This window comes from Suncus etruscus, chromosome 15 (assembly GCF_024139225.1).
Source record: "Suncus etruscus isolate mSunEtr1 chromosome 15, mSunEtr1.pri.cur, whole genome shotgun sequence".
Taxonomy (NCBI): domain Eukaryota; kingdom Metazoa; phylum Chordata; class Mammalia; order Eulipotyphla; family Soricidae; genus Suncus; species Suncus etruscus.
In genome coordinates, this window is record NC_064862.1 from 40,006,104 (window position 1) to 40,027,433 (window position 21,330).

The 21,330-nt window shown below is 40.3% G+C and overlaps 1 protein-coding gene across 1 annotated transcript in view; it reads right to left on the reverse strand.

Moving 5' to 3' along the window:
• MTR (5-methyltetrahydrofolate-homocysteine methyltransferase) overlaps nt 1-21,330 on the reverse strand; it is a 118,794-nt gene that overhangs the window by 86,479 nt on the left and 10,985 nt on the right. The window contains 8 exon segments of the mRNA XM_049789038.1: nt 1,012-1,073; nt 4,241-4,341; nt 6,670-6,764; nt 8,577-8,636; nt 9,483-9,589; nt 14,856-14,948; nt 17,251-17,320; nt 21,144-21,239. Of these exon segments, the coding sequence (XP_049644995.1) occupies nt 1,012-1,073; nt 4,241-4,341; nt 6,670-6,764; nt 8,577-8,636; nt 9,483-9,589; nt 14,856-14,948; nt 17,251-17,320; nt 21,144-21,239 (684 nt within the window).

Genomic DNA, 21,330 nt, shown 5'->3' on the forward strand with positions numbered 1-21,330 from the left:
TAAAATAGTTAAAGAATTAAAAACTCAGTTCTTCAGTCACAATAGTCACACTTTGAGTGTTCCAGTAACTTGTCATAAAATCTATGGCATGGACAGTGGTTTTTGTTTTGTTTTGTTTTGGTTTTGGTTTTATGGGCCACACCCAGTGACGCTCAAGGGTTACTCCTGGCTATGACCTCAGAAATCGCTCCTGGCTTTGAGGACCATATGGGACACCAGGGGATCGAACCGTGATCCGTCCTAGGCTAGTGTGCTCAAGGCAAATAATGCCTTGCGGCCCTGCGCCACTGATCCAGCCCCCATGGATAGTGTTTAGTCACAGTCTGATAAAGAGTAACTAGGAAAAGAAGACAAGGTAATAGTAAGTTGGAGTACTGGAAAGTTCATCTCCTGAAGTTGCCTTGCATCAACCCTAGTTTGATCCCTGGCATCCCATTCCTGAGCCTGACAGGAGCGATTTTGAGCACAGAGCCAGGAGTAACCCCTAAGTGCCTCTGGATGTGGCCCCAAAACGAAAACAAATCAAAAAAAAAAAATTAAGTCAGCAATTGTTTAAGCCATTAAGCTCAAAGATAAAATGTTAAAGAACAAAGAAAATCTTTAGTAATAAAGGAATTATGGATAGTAAGGTCTCATGATGGTTCAAATATGGGAGTAGTATGGGAGAGAATTAGAGGCCAGTGAAGAGCAGGGGCGGTATCTACTCCAACCAGCAGTGTATGAAAGGAGTACTACTACAAAGGAAAGACAAATTTTCTATTGAAATGGCTTAAATTTCATCAGAAAGTTTCCAGCATCTACCAGTACCAACTACAGAGAAAATTTCCCTCTCCCCCTCCCCCTCCCAACCCTCTCCCTCTCCCTCCCTCCACCATCTTAATTCAGAGTATCGATTCTAAGCTATTATATATACGCTGGAATTTCTTTAAAAGAAAATATGCTTCTCAACATTCTGAGTCTAAATTTCCTACTCTCCATCTCTCAAAAACAAAGTGAAATGGGATTCCTGACCTTTATGTGCATGGCCATGATGTGTGGCGTTTCATCATATTCACCAAAGGTATTGGGAAGACCTACAAAGGCACATTTTAACCATTACTGAAACTTCCTTAACAAACAGAAATAGTATTTGTAAAGGTTTTAGATCAAAAAAAGATAGAGAAAGAACAAAGTATTCTGAATGTGCCTGATCTTATCATCACAGAAGCACTGGGCCTGGTTAATACTTAATGGAGACTGCCTGGGAATACCAGCTCCTGTAGGCAATTGGCTGACGAAATAGTACAGCTGGTTAGGGTACTTGTCTTCACAAGCTGACCCAGGTTCAATCCCCAGCACCATATACAGTCCTCCAAGTCCTGTCAGTAGATATTACTGAGCACAGAGTCAGGAGTCAAGCATGAACAATGATGGGGAATAGTCCACAAAGAAAGAGAAAGACATTTATTTTCACAATTAAATATTCAAAAACAATAATAGTTAATAAATTAAACACATAAATAGCAAACCAAATAAATTTTAACCAAAAAAATTAAATCTCAGAGGAAAATTAGCATGTACTAGATCTTTTTCATTTGAAAGAAAATAGACAATAATTTCCCCACCCATTTCTTTAGCATAAATAAAATTAATTCTTTTTTTTTTTTGGTTTTTGGGCCACACCTGTTTGACACTCAGGGGTTACTCCTGGCTTGGGGGGACCATATTGGATGCTGGGGAATTGAACCGCTAGCGCTTGCAAGGCAGACACCTTACCTCTAGCGCCACCTCTCCGCCCCCCCAAATTAATTCTTGGATCAGAAGAGAGCTCAGTGGGTAAAATCAATGGAAGGAAGGGTGGAAAGGAGGGAGAAGAAAGGAAGGAATGGAGGGAAGGAGAGAGGGAGGTAGGGAGGGAGGGAGGAAAGAAGGAAGAAAAGAGGGAGAGAGGGAAGGAAGGAAGGAAGGAAGGAAGGAAGGAAGGAAGGAAGGAAGGAAGAAGGAAGGAAGGAAGGAAGGAAGGAAGGAAGGAAGGAAGGAGGAGGAGGGGAGGGAGGAGGAAGGGAGGGAGGGAGGGGAGGGGAGGAAGGAAGGAAGGAAGGGAGGGAGGGAGGGGAGGGAAGGAGGGAGGGAGGGAAGGAAGGGAGGGAGGGGAGGAAGGGAGGGAAGGAGGGAGGGGGAGGAAGGGAAGAAGGGAAGGAGGGGAGGGAAGTGGAAGGGGAGGAAGGGAAGGAGGGAGGGAAGGAAGGGAGGAAGGGAAGGAGGGAGGAAAGGAAGGGAGGAATGGAAGGAGGGAGGGAAGTAAGGGAGGAAAGGAAGGAGGGAGGGAAGGAAAGGAAGAAGGGAAGGAGGGAGGGAGGAGGAAAGGAGGAAGGGAGGGAGGGAGGGAGGAGGAAGGGAGAAGGGAGGAGAGGAGGGAGGAGGAGGAGGAAGGAGAGGGAGGGAGGAAGGGAGGGAGGAAGAAAGGGAGAAAGGGAGGGAGGAAGGGAGGGAGGAAGGAAGAAGGGAGGGAGGGAGGAAGGGAGAGGAGAAAGGGAGAAAGGAGAGGAGGAGGAGGGAGGGAGGAAGGGAGGGAGGAAGGAAGGAGGAGGCGGAGGTGGAGGAGGAGAAGAAAAAAGGGAGAAAGGAGGAGGAAGGGAGGGAGGAAGGGAGGGAGGCAGGCAGGCAGGAAGGACGGACGGAAGGAAGGAAGGAGGACGGACGGAAGGAAGGAAGGAAGGAAGGAAGGAAGGAAGGAAGGAAGGAAATTCTGAACTATTTTCCTGGCAAGGAAAGGTGTCGAGTATGGGATACTACATACACTTTGAACTAATTGGCATGCAATTAAAAGTAAATAAGCAAAACACTACCAACTTTCTTTCAAATAAATTTTCCCAAGACTGTAGCATCTAATTACATAATTTACTTTATTGTTATCCCCTATTTTTCTTACTCATATGGGGAACTAGGAATTATGTATTAAATATATATATATATTGGTTTTTGGGTCACATCCAGCAGCGCTCAGGGGTTACTCCTGGCTCTATGCTCAGAAATCGCTCCAGGCAGGCTTAGGGGACCATATGGGATGCTGGGATTCGAATCACTGTCTTTCTGCATGCAAAGCAAATGCCCTACCTCCAGGCTATCTCTCTGACCCTAAAATATATATATTTAAAAAAGAAAGCTTGAAACTTATTGTTAGCCCTAAGTAACTGAAGCAATGCTAAAAAAAATTTTCACCAAAATATCTGGTTATTACAGAATAAATTGCCAACAATCAATTGCATAGCTTGAGAGCTATAAAACAAACCAAGTAATTTTTTTTCTTTTTCAATTCTGTGTTAGATCCAGTGATGCTAAGGGGTAACTCTGGAATTAATCCTGAGAGTCCTCAGAGGACCATATGGAATGCCAGGAAACTGAACCTAGGTCAGATATTTGCAAGACGAGATGCTTATATGTTATGTTTTCACTTTAGACCCATCATCTTACGTATTTTTATAAACAGGGGCCAGATTGATAATGTAGCTTCCACACAGTCAACCGAAGTTTGATTCCCTGCACCTCATATGGTCCCTGAGGCCCGACTAAAAGTGATCCCTGAGCACAGAGCCAGGAGAAAGCCGCCGAGTATCACCTAGTATGGCCCCAAAACAACTAATTTTTATAAACAGTAGACTGTAATTACTCATTTAGAAATATAAAAGTGGGATGGGGAGTGGAATAGGATGGCAGTAGGGGCATTTGCCTTGCACACAGATGACGCGGGAGGGACCCAGGTTCGATCCCGGCGTCCCATATGGTTTCCCAAACCTGCCAGGAGTGATGTCTGAGCAGAGTCAGGAGTAACCCTTGAGTGCTGTCAGTGTGACCCAAAAGTCAAAAATAAAAGGTAATTTAAAGGGATCTTCACTGCTCTTTGCTTAATACAGTAGAAGAAAAAAATAAAGAAAAAGTGCAATGAAGACAAAGGACACCCTCTCCTCTTATTTGCATCACTTCTTTGAGTGATGTCCATGTGATGAGCAGCATTACCAAAGCAAAATCTAGTCAGTTGTGTGGCAAGGTGTTAGTACCCAAAGTTTTACCCAAGTGTGAACTTTTCAGATTGATTCAAATTAAAAAAGGGAAACAGAGGCCTGGACCCACACACTCTCTGTGTCAACTATATAACAAGATACACAAGTCAGTTCTATGAGTCAAGATCTCTGACTCTAGTGTCTACCCCACTTCTATGTATCTGAATTCCTCCTGGGTGAATACTTTGTGTAACACAAACCTGCATTAGGGTAGCAAAGGATGTAGGCCTCAGTAGATTTTCCAATTGTTTCAATAAAAGGTCTCATTTCAGCTGCACCCAGCGCACAATTCAGTCCAATGCTGGGGAAAGGAAAGAAAGCAATTAGAAGCATTATTTAAAATGTTTATTTATATATATATGTGTGTGTTTTTATATATATACAGTTATGACAAAGGAATAAAACCAAGCAGATAATAAATCTTGGTCTTCAAAGCATGTTTATTAGATTAAATAAAACGTCAAAGTCATCTCCCTGAAATCTCATGGGGCATGAATGTTTCTATTTGTGTCTCCAATGTCATTATTTTATAGATAACGGTCCCTAAATATGGATGTGATTCCATCAGAAAGTTCACAGTTTGGCCAAAGAAATACTGTGAAATATAAATGCCTGCAATTGTCTCTGCAAGTAAACATTGTATTTGAAAGCAGTATTTAAGAGGGGGAAAAGAGGAAAATCTTAGATGTAGAAGGAATGTTACTGAAAAATGAAAGAAGCTTTGTGAATCCAAAAGATGGGAACTTAATTCTTGCTCAGTAATTGCCTTAAAAGCTGAACTTGGACTTGGGATTTGCCCTCTTATAAATTAAGCTGGCTTCTTTATCTGCTTAAACCAAGGGGCTGTCTGTCTCACAAATTAAATTTATGACAACCTCAAAACAAATCAAAACAGAATTTCTCTAACTGAAGTAAACAGTGGGGGGAGGTCTGAAAATCCCTCCAAGACTACTCTCTGTAGGTAGTCCTACGGCCTTCAAAAGTTAGATCAGAAACTACCAAATAATAAGATTTCTTTTTTTCTTTTTAAGTTTTATTTTTGTTGGGGGTGGAGGGGCTTGGAAGGGACTATACCTAGAAGTGTTAAGAGGTTATTGCTGGCTCTGAATTCAGTAATAATTCCTGGCTTGGAAGACCACATAGAATTCTGGAGATCAAACACAGATTGGACATATACAAAGCAAGCACCCTGTATTATTGTTCCAGCTCCTCTGAAATTTAACATTTTAAATTTCCGTAATTTTAATTACTGTACTTGGTTTTCTAAAATTCTTTTTTTTTTGGGGGGGGGCACACCCGGCGATGCTCAGGGGTTACTCCTGGCTGTCTGCTCAGAAATAGCTCCTGGCAGGCATGGGGGACCATATGGGACACCAGGATTCGAACCAACCACCTTTGGTCCTGGATTGGCTGCTTGCAAGGCAAACGCTGCTATGCTATCTCTCCGGGCCCAGTTTTCTATTGTTCTTAAGTACTATGGGGGTACTCTAGATTAAATCCTAGACCAGAAAAGGGTGGTTTTTTGAAAACCTGAGACCTGAATAAAATCTTTTTTAGCTACTAGAAATAGATTAATGTTCACACAAGTACCTTATTTATGTAACATATTAACATTAGGGGGGAAATACAATGACAATATAAGAGTAAATGGGAGTTCTCTGTACTATCTTTGCAACTTTTCTGAAGTCCAAAGAAACATTGATTTTATAAATACTCAACACACATTTATTACCAAAACCTTTGAATACAGGAAATATATATTCTTAGAGTCTACATTTTACTCAGAGCATTTAATTGTCAACATTTTGATAAGAAAGAGAGACTTTAAAACAAAATGTAAATACCATATTAGTGTGATAATAAAAAATTCAAAGCTGGAGCCAGAGTGGTAGTATAGTGGGTAAGCATCTATCATGTATGGCCTACCATGTTCAATCCCCAGCACCACATATGGTTCCCTAAGCCCCACTAGGAGTGAGTCCTGAATGAAGAGCCAGGAATAAATCCTGAGTACTGCTAGGTGTATCTCCCCTGCCCTCTGTCCCCCCAAAAAACACTCCAGCATTTTAGGAGGCAGAGACAGCTCAATAGACTATGCACATATTTGGCATCGAAGAGGCCCAGTTTGATCCCTAACCACAGAACCAAGCACCTTAGCTATGGGCCAAACACTATAAAAGAAAAAAGTATATAAGTGCTGGTAATAATTTTAAGGTACTAGTATTGACATAGCATGGAACTCCACTACAGCAAGCAGAGTATGTGTTCCAGTCCCTTGAGCTATCTTCCACAGCCTCTATTTTTACTCTTAAAATATGAGAGAAAGGTCTCTGATGACCTTAACAGAAATGGCTGGAAATCCTTCAAACAAAACCAATACTTTATGTAAACAATAATGGAATTACATAGACACACTCTCACATTTTGAAGTCATCATAAAAGAAAGAAAGCAAGAGATTAGAGATATAGTACTAGTGTTCAGGCACTTGCCATACATACAGCCAACCCAAGTTCTATTCCCAGCATCACATGGTCCCCTACATCCCCAGGAGGGACTTCTAAGCACAGAGCTAAGAGAAAGGCCTTAAGCCCAAATGCAAAAAGAATGGAAGAAAGAAGGATCACTCACCAGAGTGGGTTCGCATGAGACACACTGATGACAAATGCTTCAGCTGTCTGTCCAGATAGAGTCCGTCCACTTTTATCAACAATTGTCCCTGAAATCTGAATTTTAAAAGTAAACTCCAACCAGAACATAGACTCAAATTGAGAATACAGCCACAGGGGCCAGAGAGAGAGCACAGCAGTAGGGCGTTTGCCTTGCATGTGGTCGACCAGGGAGGAATGTGGTTCGATTCCTGGCATCCCATATGTTCCCCCAACCTGCCACCGTAATTTCTGAATGCAAAGTCAGGAGTAACCCCTGAGCTCCACTGGGTGTGGCCCAGAAACCAATCAATCAATCAATAAATGAAGTTTAAAAAAAAAAGAATACAGTCACAAGAACAAAATAAAATGGTCACGCTGACTTTGTTCTTCCAAAACAAGACAAAAAAAAAAAACAAAAAACTATGGAACTCAAACCCAAAAGATATATTTTTTATCATAGCCAAAATGTACAAACATAGTGATTGGGGGAAGGAATTGTTAAGATTTTTTTTTAATGTGTAGGGTGAGGTCACTGAAGAATGACAAAAAAAAAAAAAAAATGACAGTGCTCACTTTTACAACACTAAGATGTATACTAAAAAGGTAATGACCTGGGCCCAGCAAGGTGGCAATAGAGGTAAGGTGTCTGCCTTGCAAACACTAGCCAAGGAAGGACCACAGTTCGATCCCCCAGCATCCCATATGGTCCCCCCAAGCCAGGGGCAATTTCTGAGTGCTTAGCCAGGAGTAACCTCTGAGCATCAAACGGGTGTGGCCCGAAAAAACAAAAATAAAAAATAAAAAAATAATGACCAAAAAAACTTTAGAATTCATGGTCCCCTGGAGAAGACTTTCCCATGAATAATCAGGCTATCTGACATCCAGATATTAAACTAACATCCTTTGTTTGGATTCTATTCTGTTTGCACCAAGGACTCTGTGACTCTCTTACAGGTTTGCCATTGATTTAACATATTGGTTGCCTGGTGTTTTCAAGCTAGGGTATATCTCAACAAGTCCATCTCTTCTTGCACTCTAATAAGAATCTCTAATTTTTGGCTTCCATGACCAATTCAGTTTCCTGGGAAACATTGGCCAAGAATACTTATAGCTTCATTTTCTTCACATTACAGAAGTCAGAAAACTGCAACTGGTTCAAAGATTGTGGCAGACAGGTGATGAACAGAGATTAAAGTAGGTGGTTCTGAAACCAGAGTGATAGTACAAAAGGTAGTGTACTTGCTTTGCAAGTATCCAACCAAGTTTAATCCTTGTCAGAGTGTTCCTGAATGTAGCACCAGGATTAATCCCTGAACAACACTGGGTATGGCCCCAAAACAAAAACTAAACAACAAAATAAAGTTAATTATTTTCTTTTTTCCCCCCACTTTAATGTAGGCACCATGTTTTACAATGCTGTAAGTAGCAGAGTGCCAGGCATACAATGTCTGCACCATACCAGTGTCAGCACCCCTCTGCCAGGTGCCAAGGTCCCTACCACTCCCCGCCTCACCTCCTTAGCAAACCCATTGCTTTGGTTTAATTAGTATAGTTTTGGGTGGCATGTTTACAATAATGATGACTCTTATGGTTTTGATGTCTATAGTAACTTTACCTCTACACCATCATAATGCCCAATACACTTGATCAAAGCCCCTATGTTACCACCAGTCCCATCTGCTCTTTCTCCTCCCCGCATTCCATTCCCCTCACTTCATTGGCACTTTCATTCTGTAATCCAGAGCCAAAAGTATGCCCACATTTGAAAAAGTAGGTGGTTCTTAAAAGAGACAAACATAGTTCTGCTATGCACAAAAACAAAAACCTACCCACCAGATGATATTAACCAAAAAACAAAATTCACCATACAAACATTTTAGAACTTACAAAGATAGGCCTGGGAGAATATTGCTCTTCAAAAAGGTTCTGGACTGCAAACAAAGCTGCCTGTTAAAGAGAAAAAAAATGTTTTTAAATCTGGACAACTGTGAGGAATTAGTTTAACCTGCTCAAATAAGCTACATAATGTATTTACTGAGGAGAGGAAACACAGCCAACCTACAAAGTTCAAGCTCTGCCTCCTCTTCTCAGATATACTATGATACACTTAGAATAAAGCAATGATGTCTGAAAATTCACCGATAAATTAGTATATCCACAATGGAAGAACTGAAGAGCTGTTCTTTCTTCTTTATCTTCTTTATCTTAATCAATTATTTTATCTTAAACAATTATTTTTAAAATAAAAGAAATAATTAAACAGCAACAAAAGGCCTAGAAAGATAATACATCAGACAAGGTGTTTGCCTCACACCTTATCAACCCACCTTCAATCCAGCCACCTCATATGGTCCTCTAATCCCTCATCAAGAGTGATCCTTGCTGGACTAGAGGGATAGCACAGTGGGTGGAGCATTTGCCTTGCAAGCAAGCAGCTGACCTGGATTTTATCCTGGCATCCCAGATGGTCTCCTAGATGTGCCAGGAGAAAATTCTGAGCACAGAGCCTGGAGTAACTAAGCCCTGAGCACTGCCATGTGTGGCCCAACAACAACAACCCTTGCAGATGCAAGGGTAAGCTCTGAGCATCACAAGGAGTAGCTCTAGATTGAAGATGTACACTTGAAACACATTATAAAGGTAAAAGTATTACAATCTCCACATGTGTGTATATATAAATATATGTGTGCATATATTCTTAATAATAAGTTAATGGCTATTATTGCCTTATTACATTACAGGATTCATCATAGCTCCTACCCCAGCACTGCCTTTTTTTCTTACTTAACTCACCTTGGCATTTGCAGTATCAAAAATAGTTTCAATGAGCAAGATATCAACCCCACCATCTAGAAGTCCTTGGGCTTGCTCTCTATATGCTTCAACGAGCTCATCAAATGCTGCAAAAAAAATTAAGTAAGTCAAAATAAAAACTATTATAAAAAATAAAAAGAAATAAGTCACACTCAGGAATATATTCATCACTGTTCCCTGAATGTCTAGGACATGCTGAGATCAGGCCCGACCCCTGAGGAAATAACTATTACTGATTTATAACTCATAATTTAAGGACAAAGCCACATTCTATAAGAAATAATGACTATGGCAGTGGACAGAAGTTAAATCAGTAACTGAAAACAGATGCTCTTAAACACTTGCTATGTCTGCACTTATAATAAATGAGACTGGTGAAGGGGGATATTCTGTTTATGACTAAAACCCAACTACAAACATGCTTGTAATCATAGTGCTTAAATAATGATTTATTTAGAAAATAAATAAAAATAAAAAAAGAAAGTATATAATGTCTTTTTTTTTTTTAGCTTTTGGCTTTTGGTTTTTGGCCCACATCCGGTGATGCTCAGGGGTTACTTCTAGCTCTGTGCTCAGAAATCGCTCCTGGCAGGCTTGGGGAACCATATGGAATGCCAGGGATCGAACCCAGGTTCATCCTGGAACAACCACGTGCAAGGCAAATGCCCTACTGCTGCACTATTGCTCTGCTCCAATGTCTTGAATCCTCTGCCTTACACTGAACTTCTTAAAAACAGAACATTCAGGGCCAGAGCAAAAGCACAATGGTAGGGCATTTGCCTAGCATGCAGCCAACCCTACAAACCCGGGTACAATCCCTGGCATCCCATATCGTCCCCCATGCCTGCCAGGAGCGATTTCTGAGCTCAGAGCTAGAAATAATCCCTGAGCGTCACCAAGTGTGGCCCAAAAAAACCCTAACACAGAATATTCTTACCACAGGTAAGAGATGACTACGAGAATTAAATAAGCAAGTGATGCTGATTTGAGATATCATAGGTTCCATCCCATTCTCTCCTCTCTCTGTAATAAAAAGTTTCAGTAATACTCACCAAAATATTGTACAGATTTAATGTAATCCGTATAAAGATATCCATAACAAATTTCAAAGAAATAGATCAAACACTTCTGAAATTCACATGGAATGATAAACATCCATAAATAGCTAACATGACTCTTGAAAAGAAAAGATGAGAGGCATCACTTTCCCTGATTCCACTACTGGAATATAGAGAGCACTGATAATTAAAACAGCATGATCGGGGCCAGAGCAATAGCACAGTGGTAGGGAGTTTTCCTTGCATGCTACCGACCCAGGACAAACCTGGGTTCAATCCCCAGCATTTCATATGGTCCCTCTAGACCAGGGGTCTCAAACTCACAGCCCACGGGCCATTTGCGGCCCTCCGTACATTTTGTGGCCCGCGGCCAGCCTTCAAATATCGCAGTATTCACAATTATTCGCTTACCGCATAAAAATCGCATTAGTCAGAAAAAAATAGCATTAAACATTCGCATACCCCTAGCAGTTCCGTTTGGGTATGCAAATGTTTAATGTGATCTTTTGCGATTTTTTTCTTACTAATGCGATTTTTATTGCGAATATTCAGTAAGTGAAATCCTTATGCGGCCCTGCCTCACCCCGACTTTGCCTCCTGCAGCCCACAGGTAAATTGAGTTTGAGACCCCTGCTCTATACTACCAGGAGCAATTTCTGAATGTAGAGCCAGGAGTTACCCCTGAGCACTGCTGGTGTGGTCCAAAAGCAAACAAACAAACAAAAGAGGAGCATGGTATTGGAATAAAGATAGACTATCAGATCAATAGAATAAACTTAAATACCCTGAGACAAATTCTCAGTTATATGATCAATTAATCTTTGAAAAAGAAACGAGAAATATGAAGTGGAGAAAGGAAAGCCTGTTCAATAAGTGATGTTGGGAAAACAATCATTTATATACAAAAAGAACTTGAACCTCTTTTTAACGCTATCACAAAAGTCAAATCAAAATGGATCAAAGACAATGAAAACACAGTAGAAGAGATAGAACAGCAGTAGGGCACTTGCCTTGCACTTTCCCAACCCAGGATAGACCTGGGTTCAATTCTTGGCATCCCATATGGTCCCCCGGCCTGCCAGGAGCGATTTCTGAGCACAGAGCCAGGAGTAAGCCCTGAGTGCGGTTGAGTAATGCCCCTCACCATATAAGAATATGAAAGGAGACCTGAAACCAAAAAGTACATAGAGGAAAACATAGGCAGAACTCTCCATGAGACTGAAGCTAATGGCTAATGGAAGCTAATGGAAGAAATGCCTCCCGAGCCAAGTGGAAACAAAGATAAACAAATGAGACTGCAATACTCTAAGAAGCTTCTATACTTCAAAGGAAATAGTGACCAGCATACAAAGAGTTCTCACAGACTGGAAGAAACTATTCACCCAATACCCATATGATGAGATTAATATCTAAGATATATAAAGCACTGGTAGAACATAACAAGAAAAAAAATCTAATCCTATCCAAAAAAAAAAAAAAGGGAAGAAGAAATGAACAGAAACTTCCTCAGAAAAGAAATACAGGTGGCCAAAGGCACATATAAATCATGTTTCACACCATTAATTACAATGAGGTAGCATATCGCACCAAAGAGACGACATATATCACAAAGAACAAGAACAATCAGTGCTGGCACTGATGCAGGGAAAAAAGGACTCTCGTTTATTGCTAGTGGGGATGTCGACTGATCCAGTCATTTTGGAAAGCAGTATAAACATTCCTCAAAAACTAGGCATTGATTTTTATATGATCCAGCAATACTCTTCCTCAGACTATACCTTAGAGACCCAAACATACAGTGCAGAAAAGCCCTCCATACGCATATGCCCATGACTGCCTTATTCACAATAGCCAGAATCTGGAAATAACCCGTGTCCAAGAACAGATGAGTAGATAAAGAAGCTATTGTGTATCCACAAGATGGAAAACTACACAGCTATTAGCTGGCACATCAATGGATATGGAGAGTACTGTGCTGAGCAAAATGAGTCAGAGGGAGAGGGATAAACAGAATGATTTTATATACTCATTTGTGGCTTATAAGAAAAATGATACCCTCATTTAAAAAAATGTGATAATACCCAGAGGCAATAAAGACAAGAGCCAGAAAGACCAGTCCATAGTAGGAAGCTTGCTACAAATAACAGGGGAGTTCAGTTAGGGCAGAGAAGAGACCATTATAACAATAATAACTAGAAATGATCACTCTGAACAGAACTGGGTGCTGAAAGAAGGTTAAAAATACCCCTTCAGTAATAATATTGCAAACCATACTGTCTTTAAAAGGGGGGGAATTGGCTCTGGCGCATGCGCGCATGCGCGCGCGCACACACACATACACACATACACGCACGCGCACGAATGTCTACCATAGAAGCAGGCAGAGAAAAGGGCAGAAGAGAGGGAATACTGGTAAAGGGAGAAGGGATGGGTAATGGACATTGTATGACTGAAACCAAATCATGAACAACTTTGTAATTGCATCTCATGGTGACTAAATTAAAATATTTATTTAAATAGGGGCTGGAGAGAGAGCACAGCGGTAGGGTGTTTGCCTTACATACAGCTGAGCCAGGACAGACCTGGGTTCAATTCCCAGCATCCCATATGGTCTCTGGAGCCTGCCAGGATCGATTTCTGAGTGCAGAGCCAGAAGTAACCCCGAGCGCCGCTGGGTGTGGCCCAAAACCCAAAATAAATAAGTAAATATTTATTTATTTAAATAAATAAAGCATTGGCTAAATTGTCACACACACAAAAAAAGCTGCAGTTGTGTGAATTGTTTCCACCTTCTGATATCAACTCTGATAGAGTGGAAACCAGCTAAATGGACGATTTTGTTGTTTTTGAGGGGGTTAGGGGGTTGGGCAGTGCTCAGGGTTTACTCCTAGCTTGCACTCAAGAATCAGTCCTGGTGGGACTGCAGGGTGCTCAATACGTGTGCCAGAAGTCAAACTTGAATCAACTGCATGCAAGGCAAGTGCCCACCTGCTATACTATCTCCCTGAAAAAAACTTAAGGTTTTCATAGAAACATATGTTTTTGTTCGATTTCATTTTTGCTTAGGAGGTCAGACCATGCAGTGCCTGGGACTGAACCCAGGCTTCCTGCATACAAAGCATGGTCTCAGTCCATTCAGCTGTCTCTCCAATCCCTGTAAAGAAATACTTTGGGAGGAAGACATGAAGGGGTGAGATAGGGGCAAACTGGGTGAAGGCGAGCAAAACATACAAATTCCTAGTTATAAAATAAATATTAAAGTCATTATAATGCTATGTACAACATTAGATCTATGGGCAATAATACAATATGACAACTTTGAAAAGTTACTAATAAGTGGGCTGGAACTGGAGAGACAGTACAGCAGGCAGGGCAAACCCCAGTTCAATCCCTGATACCCCATATGATCTCCCAAGCTCCACCAGGAATGGTACTTGACACAACAGGATCTCTGAGCATCTGAATAGTGCCTGAGCTCCTGAGCTCTCTCTCTCTCTCTCACACACACACACACACACACACACACACACAAACCTCTTGAACTGCCTATTTCCCTGTCCCATTATACCCCAAATAAACAAAAACCATAATTTTTCCATTGAAGAGTCAAAGAGCACACTTATGCTTGCTTATCAGTATACTTCATCTTAAACAACTTCAGATAAAGGAAAAGTTCAGTTCTCACTGTCAGGCAGACCATACACACATCCCAATAATAAGCAACCCAGGTGGAAAAATGTGGTGTCACTATATGGAATGTTCTGTAACCAAAGCCTACAAACCTGAACTTTCCTTAACACAAATTACCATAAATATTACCATTACTCTTAAGCTCTATTATCATCTTTTAAATTTTTACAGTCTATTGTTAAAGCACTTGATCTACGCTTTGAGATTTTAACATAAAATCTCAATGTAAGTACATATGCTTATATATGTTAGCTTTGAATATTATTCTGGTAGTATATTTATAGAATTTAAGCTGCTGTCAAGGAGATTACTTCACAGCAGATCAAGGTTGGGTATCCATATTTACTGAACTTCTCATTTTAAAGTTTTATTATGGCTGGTTTTATTTCCATAGCTGATTATTCATGCACATTTCATAGCAAGCTTTAAAAATAATAGCAATTATTTGATTTAAATTTTTACTACATTCAGGGGACCACTGTAAGCTCTTAAAATAGACTTAGTCACAATAATCCTGAGTTATTAGAGCCTGTTACTGGCACAATCATAAGCATAGATTAATGAAACACAGAAATATTGGCCCATTATCATAGATTATACTCACTGATATTCCTGTAATCCGGTCTTTCTACAGATGGGGACACAGACAGTGTCTTATTAGTTGGACCCAATGCTCCTGCCACAAACCTTTTAATACCTTAAGGAACAAGAAAATGAGCATGAAATCTGTAAATAGATTTACAGATTTACAGATCTTTTTTTGGTCAAGAATTAATACAGGCTAATCAATAAAGGCTCTAAGACTACCCCTAAAATTTACAAAAACCTATAATGCTTGTTCGTAAGTATGAAATCCAAAAAGGAAAAACATCTACAGTTCTTCCTTAATGCATAGGACAAGAAAACTTGACTTCTCTAAAGGCCAGGGATGGTAGAACACTTACCTTGCATATGTGAAGCCTCACAGCTCCAGCACCACCAAAAAAACTAAAAATGTCGGGGCCAGAAGGATAGCACAGCAAGTGGGGTATTTGCCTTGCACACGGCCAACTTGGGTTCAGTCCCCAGTATCCCATAGGGTCCCCTAAATCCCACCTGAAGTGATCACAAAAGACAAAGCTAGGAGTTGTCCACAACACAGAAGTTTGGGGGGGGGGGGATAATAAAAACCTGCACACACAAAAACAAAAAACACTGGGCTGAAAACCCATTCTATAGTTAATAAGGCTGATCTGAGTTTACTCCAGAGCAACATATGTGGATATGATCCCCTGAGCCCCACCAACACAGAGCCAGTAGCAAGCCCAGAGCACAGCAGTGTGTAGCTCCAAAACAAAACAAAATAAACAAAGGAATATCCTTTAACCTGTAACTGTGGAAGTAGCTGTCTCTGCATTACTCTGGATTTAAACATTATCTCTCAGAAACAGCGTTCCTATAAATGGCTTCAGCATCATTAGTATGCCAGACTGGCAAACTAACTTCTTCACAATTTCACTTTTCATCTTTCCTGCTGGCAATAATTTCACATTTCCAAATCTGACGAGGCTCCATATATTTCTTCTATTCCTTCCCTCCCTCAGAGACTCCCTACCAGCTGGTACCCAAGTATTCTTGGGGCAGTTAGCCAGGTTAGTTTTTCTTGAGAGGCAAATTCCAGCAAGAATGAATCAAAGACTCTTTTGGTCTTTTGGCACTCTTTTGGTGCCTCCCAGAGCCATGAAGAAAAGTAATGAGGGGCCAGAACAATAGCACAGCAGGTAGAGCATTTGCCTTGCATGTGGCAGACCCAGGTTCAATCTCCAGCATTTCATATGGTCCCCAAGCGTGCCAGTAGTGATTTCTGAGTGCAGAGTCAGGAGTAACCACTCTGAGCATAGAGGGTGTGGCTCAAAACAAACAAACAAACAAAAATGCTAATGGTATGAAATGGAAAATTATTATAGGAGCCAGAGAGATAGCACAGCAGTAGGGCATTTGCCTTGCATGTGGCCAACCTGTCGAAGGACCTGGGTTCGATTCCAGGCATCCCATATAGTCCCCCAGCCTGCAGAGCCACGAGTGACCCCTGAGCAATGCTGGGTGTGGCCCAAAAGCCAATCAATAAATCAATAAATAAAATTAAAAAAAATAATAAAAGACAGTGTCTCTTTAAGTAAATTAGTCAACATAGATAAAGGGTTTTAATTGTTGTTTTGTCTTTGGGGCCACACTCAGCTGTGCTGCGGGCTTACTCACTTGGTTCTACACTCAGGAATAACTCCTGCAGGGCTTAGGGGACCATTTAGGTACCAGAGATCGAATCTGATTGGCCATATGCAAGGCAAGTGCCCTACCTGCTATACTATCTCTTGGGCTTCTAAAAGTAATTTTAAAAGGGTAAGATCAAATATCTTAAAAAACAGCTGTTAATTTTAAAATATGATAATAACATGATAATCTTAATGACCTGATAATAATTCTTCCAAAGAGAAAAAAGTTCTTTTAGCTATGGAGCTAGGGAGCCATGAATCATGTTACAAAGTTAGTTAAGATATAACCCCCCATGGGGCCAGAGAGATAGCATGCAAGTAGAGCTTTTGCCTTGTATGCAGAAGAATGGTTGTTCGAATTCCAGTGTCCCATCTGGTCCCCCTAGCCTGCCAGAGGCGATTTCTAAGCATAAAGCCAGGAATAACCCCTGAGAACTGCCAGGTGTGACCCAAAAAAACAAAACAAAACAAAACAAAAAAACAAAAAACAAAAAAAAAGAGAAAACCCCCATAAAACATATAAGCTCTGAGCCCTAAGCCCATTGGAATCTAATTAATTCAAAGAACCACTGAATGTTTTACTATAAAACCCCAGAGAATAACCTACAAACTAGTATAATACAATATCTCCACTATTGCTGGTAGACCAGCTGTCATAAAATAAAAAAATGCCATAAAAATGGCACATGACTGTTGAGGATACCAAACGAACCATTTCTGTAAAAACAGAAGAACAACATTCCTTACCAGTCTGTAGAGTTATCTCCTCAGCTGCCTTTTGGGCCACTTCTGCCGAGCACTTGTTCATCCGGTAGGCCTAACACAGGAAGCAAAAATTCACTTTATCTTTCTTTCCTCTGTACATAAGTAAGAAATTCAAAAAACTTGAATCACCCAATTTTATTCAGCAAGGAAACAGAGATCAATTAATCTGAAGTTTTAAATGAAGTAGCTAAGATGGTCCATCACTTGCCCAATAATGAGACACCTGCAAAGCCTCAGGGGTTGCTTTTTTTTTTTGGTAACTTTTCTTTTGATTGAGACTCTGTGATAGTTTCCCATGCACATCACATGGTTTCCACACACAAAACCATCCCCATATTCTGTGAGCCCACCTCCCTCCCAAAAGAACTGAAAGCCCCTCCCTTTCAACACTCCCCAACACCAACTCAACTGTGTGGCTGAGTTCTCCTGTTGTGTTGCTTCTGGTCTTTTGGTTGCTGCCTTGTTGTGTATCTGTATGTAGCACATGTGAGAGAAATCATTCTATAGCTATCCTTCTCCTTATGACTTCACCCAGCATAATATCCTCAAGTTCCATCGAAGTTATAGCAAACTGCATGATTTTGTTCTTAGAGTTGCATAGCATTCCATTGAGTACACGTACCATAACTTCTTGATCCATTCATGTATAGTTGGACATTTGGGTTGTTTTCAGATCTTGGCTATTATACTAAATGATGAAAACCACAAATATACCTCTTTCTTTTTTGTACGGAAATGGGCCCATAAAACATAATGCCAAGGATGTGGCTCACTCAGGAATTACTCCTTGTTGGTGTTTAGGGGACTATATGAGATACTGAGGATTGAACCTAGGTTGATCGCATATAAGGTAAGCACCTACCTGCTGTACCATAACTCCACGCCCTGCTCTTTTAAAATAAATGTTTTCATATTTGGGGGAAAGGTGCCAAGAAGTGGTATCACTAGATCATATATGAGTTCTATTCTTATTTTTGAGTAATCTCCATATTGCTTTTCATATAGGCTATATCAGATGATGCTCCAACCAACAGTGGATGAGGGTTCCTTACCTCCACACTAGTTGTCTCCAGACTTTCTCACATGTGATAGCAGTTCACTATTATTTTGATTTGCATTTCCCTAGTCATGAGTGATGAACACTTTTTCAGATGCCTATTTTTCATTTGCCTATTGGACACCTATATGACTTGAAAAAGTGAGGGAGTTGCTTTTAGGCTCTCCTCCAAATAGCAAGAGCAAGTTAGTAAAGAGACAATCTTCAAATATCTGGCATGTTAGAGAAAAAGTGTATGTAGTCAAATCAAATGAAATATAGAAATGGAAAGAGGACAAGCTTAGAGACAAGCCTGGGTCCTAGGCTTCATAGAGCTGCTGTAAGTAACTGCAAGACTTGAACTATTTTATCAAACAGAACCCAAAATTAATGGTTCTGGGCTTTTTTGTTAAATTAACAAAAATTAATTTAAAATTTTGTTAAATTATTAACCTCTTAAAAATTTGGTAAAGGGTGATGAACACTCTGTCAAAGAAATAAATATCAAGCACACTAAAGAACAGCCTAGAATAAAAAGAAGTTCAGAGTTTCCTGAAGCCATTCAACAGAGTTGTTTAGGAAGTTCCAAACAGATGACTTAACCTTCAGGGTGGTGGCAATGTGAGGGGGTTACTCCTGGTGCTGCACTCCTGGCAGTACTTGGGGACTATATATGATGCCAGGGATGGAACTCAGGTCAACTGCAAAGCACCCTACCCACTGTAATATCGCTCAGGCAGCACAAAAAGATGACTTTTAAGAGCTTAGATCCTCCAAAATCCTCCAAGTGGCTTGGATCTTTATATCTAAAAATTAAGAAGCCAGAGTATTCTAAAATAATCTAAAATAACTCTAAAATAATCCCAAGGCAAATCTAGCTTGCTGGATTTTGGGGATTTGTTGTTGTTGTTGTTGTTGTTGTTGTTGTTGTTTTCATTTGTTTTTTGTGCCACACCACTGCACTCAGGGATTGCTACTGTACATTCATTCTGGGCAAAAGTCAAAAGTAATTCAAGTATTCAGATGGATAAATAGATAAAGAAAATATGATTACAGAGGCTGAAGAGACAGCTCAAAGGACTGAGCTATGTAGTATTGGATTAGCACCCTGGCTTCCTAAATACAAAGCACTCAGCCCATTGAGCTGTGTCTTCAGCTCCTGTTTGTATGAATTTTTTTTTTCTTGTATTCAGGAGGTTCAGATATGATCTCTGACATCATCATACTGTCTCCCGAGTATGGCTGAAAATAGTCCCTAAGTACATGCTGAGATTAGCCCCTAAACAACACAAGGTGAGCCACCCAAAAATAAACCAACCAAACAAATAAACATGATTACACATGAATGGTAATACTAAAACGGTATTCTGCCACCAAAAAAAATTGTTTTGACACAGGCTACAATGTGGGTGAACTCTGAAGACATTATACTACATAAAATAAGCCATAAAAATAAGTGAAGTTAACCAGCTAGGGGTATAAATAATCCTTTTGCTTAAGAAAACGCTGCTTGCCTCTACTTAAAGGAAGTATTAGAGTGATCAAATTTATACAAATAGGGCAATAGAACAGCGGGTAGAACATTTATTTGTCTTGCATGTGGCTGACCCAAGTTCCATCCCTAACATCTGATATGGTTCCCCCTAGCACTGGCAGGACTAATTCCTGAGTATACAGCCAGGAGTAACCCATGAGCCCTTTGGGAATGGCAAAAAAAAAAAAAAAAAAAAATTCATACAAACAGGAGCTGAAGACACAGCTCAATGGGCTGAGTGCTTTGTATTTAGGAAGCCAGGGTGCTAATCCAATACTACACAGTCATCACCAAGCCCACTGAGCACTGACCCCTGAGCACTGATTACTGAACTAAGAAAGCTCCTGACAGCAACTAGGTAAGGCCCTCAAAACAAAACAAAAATGATTACAAACAGAAAGATGACTGGCAGGGGCTGTGGGATGGCCATAATATGAAGTTAATGTTTTATGATACAGAATTTCAGTTTTGCAAAATGAAAAGTTCTGTGGATATAAAGTAATAATGATAGTACAACAATAATCTGCATGCCTTTGAGCTATATAATTTTAAAGATTATGATGGTAATTATTATGAATGTCTATTTCACTGAAATTAAGAAAAAAGAGAAACCAATCTGACACCCACTATTTTATTATATTTTTGTTTTGTTTTGTGTTTTTGTTTTTTGGGACACACCCAGTGGTCCTCAGGAGTTACTACTGAATCTGCACTCAAAATCACTCCTGGCAGGCTCAAAGGACCATCTGGGATGCCGGAGATCAAACCCAGGTCCATCCCGGGTCAGCAGCATGCCAGGCAAATGCCCTACTACTGTGCTATTGCTCTGGCCCCACACCCAGTATTTTAAAAGAGTTCACAAACTACACACAGCTAGTCATACCTATGACAAGAGCCACTGAACAGGTATCATTTTATTTGACTATTACTTTCCCATTAAAAAAGGTCAGTTGGAAAGTAAAATATGCCTACTTTGTTAAGAGATTAAATCATTTTCCCTGACCACAATGATACTTAACTAGGTTTTTTATGTTTTTTGTTTTTTGTTTTTGCGTTTTTGGCCATACCTTAAGAGGCTCAGGGTTACTCTTGGCTCTGCACTCAAGAATTACTACTGGCAGGCTCGGGGAATATCTTGAATGCCTGGGAATTGACCCCAGGTCTGGCCCAATGCCCCTACCATCTCTCTGACCCCTAAGTAGGCATTTTTGATTCTGCAACTTTGGGATTTTTTCATCATTAGTATTTTCAATATATCAAAAGCTCATAAACATCTTCAATACAGAGAAAAATGGAATTCTTTACCAGGTTTTTCAAGTCCATAGTCAGCTTGGAGCAAATACTAATACTGCTGAAAGTATTTGTTTCAATGATATTTGCCTCCTGCCCCAATAAGTACTCCTACAACAAAAATAAGTGCAAATGTTAGTATTTTAGGTTCCCCCTGTCCCCAACAATACTGTTTCTTTTCATCATTATCATTAAACATTTT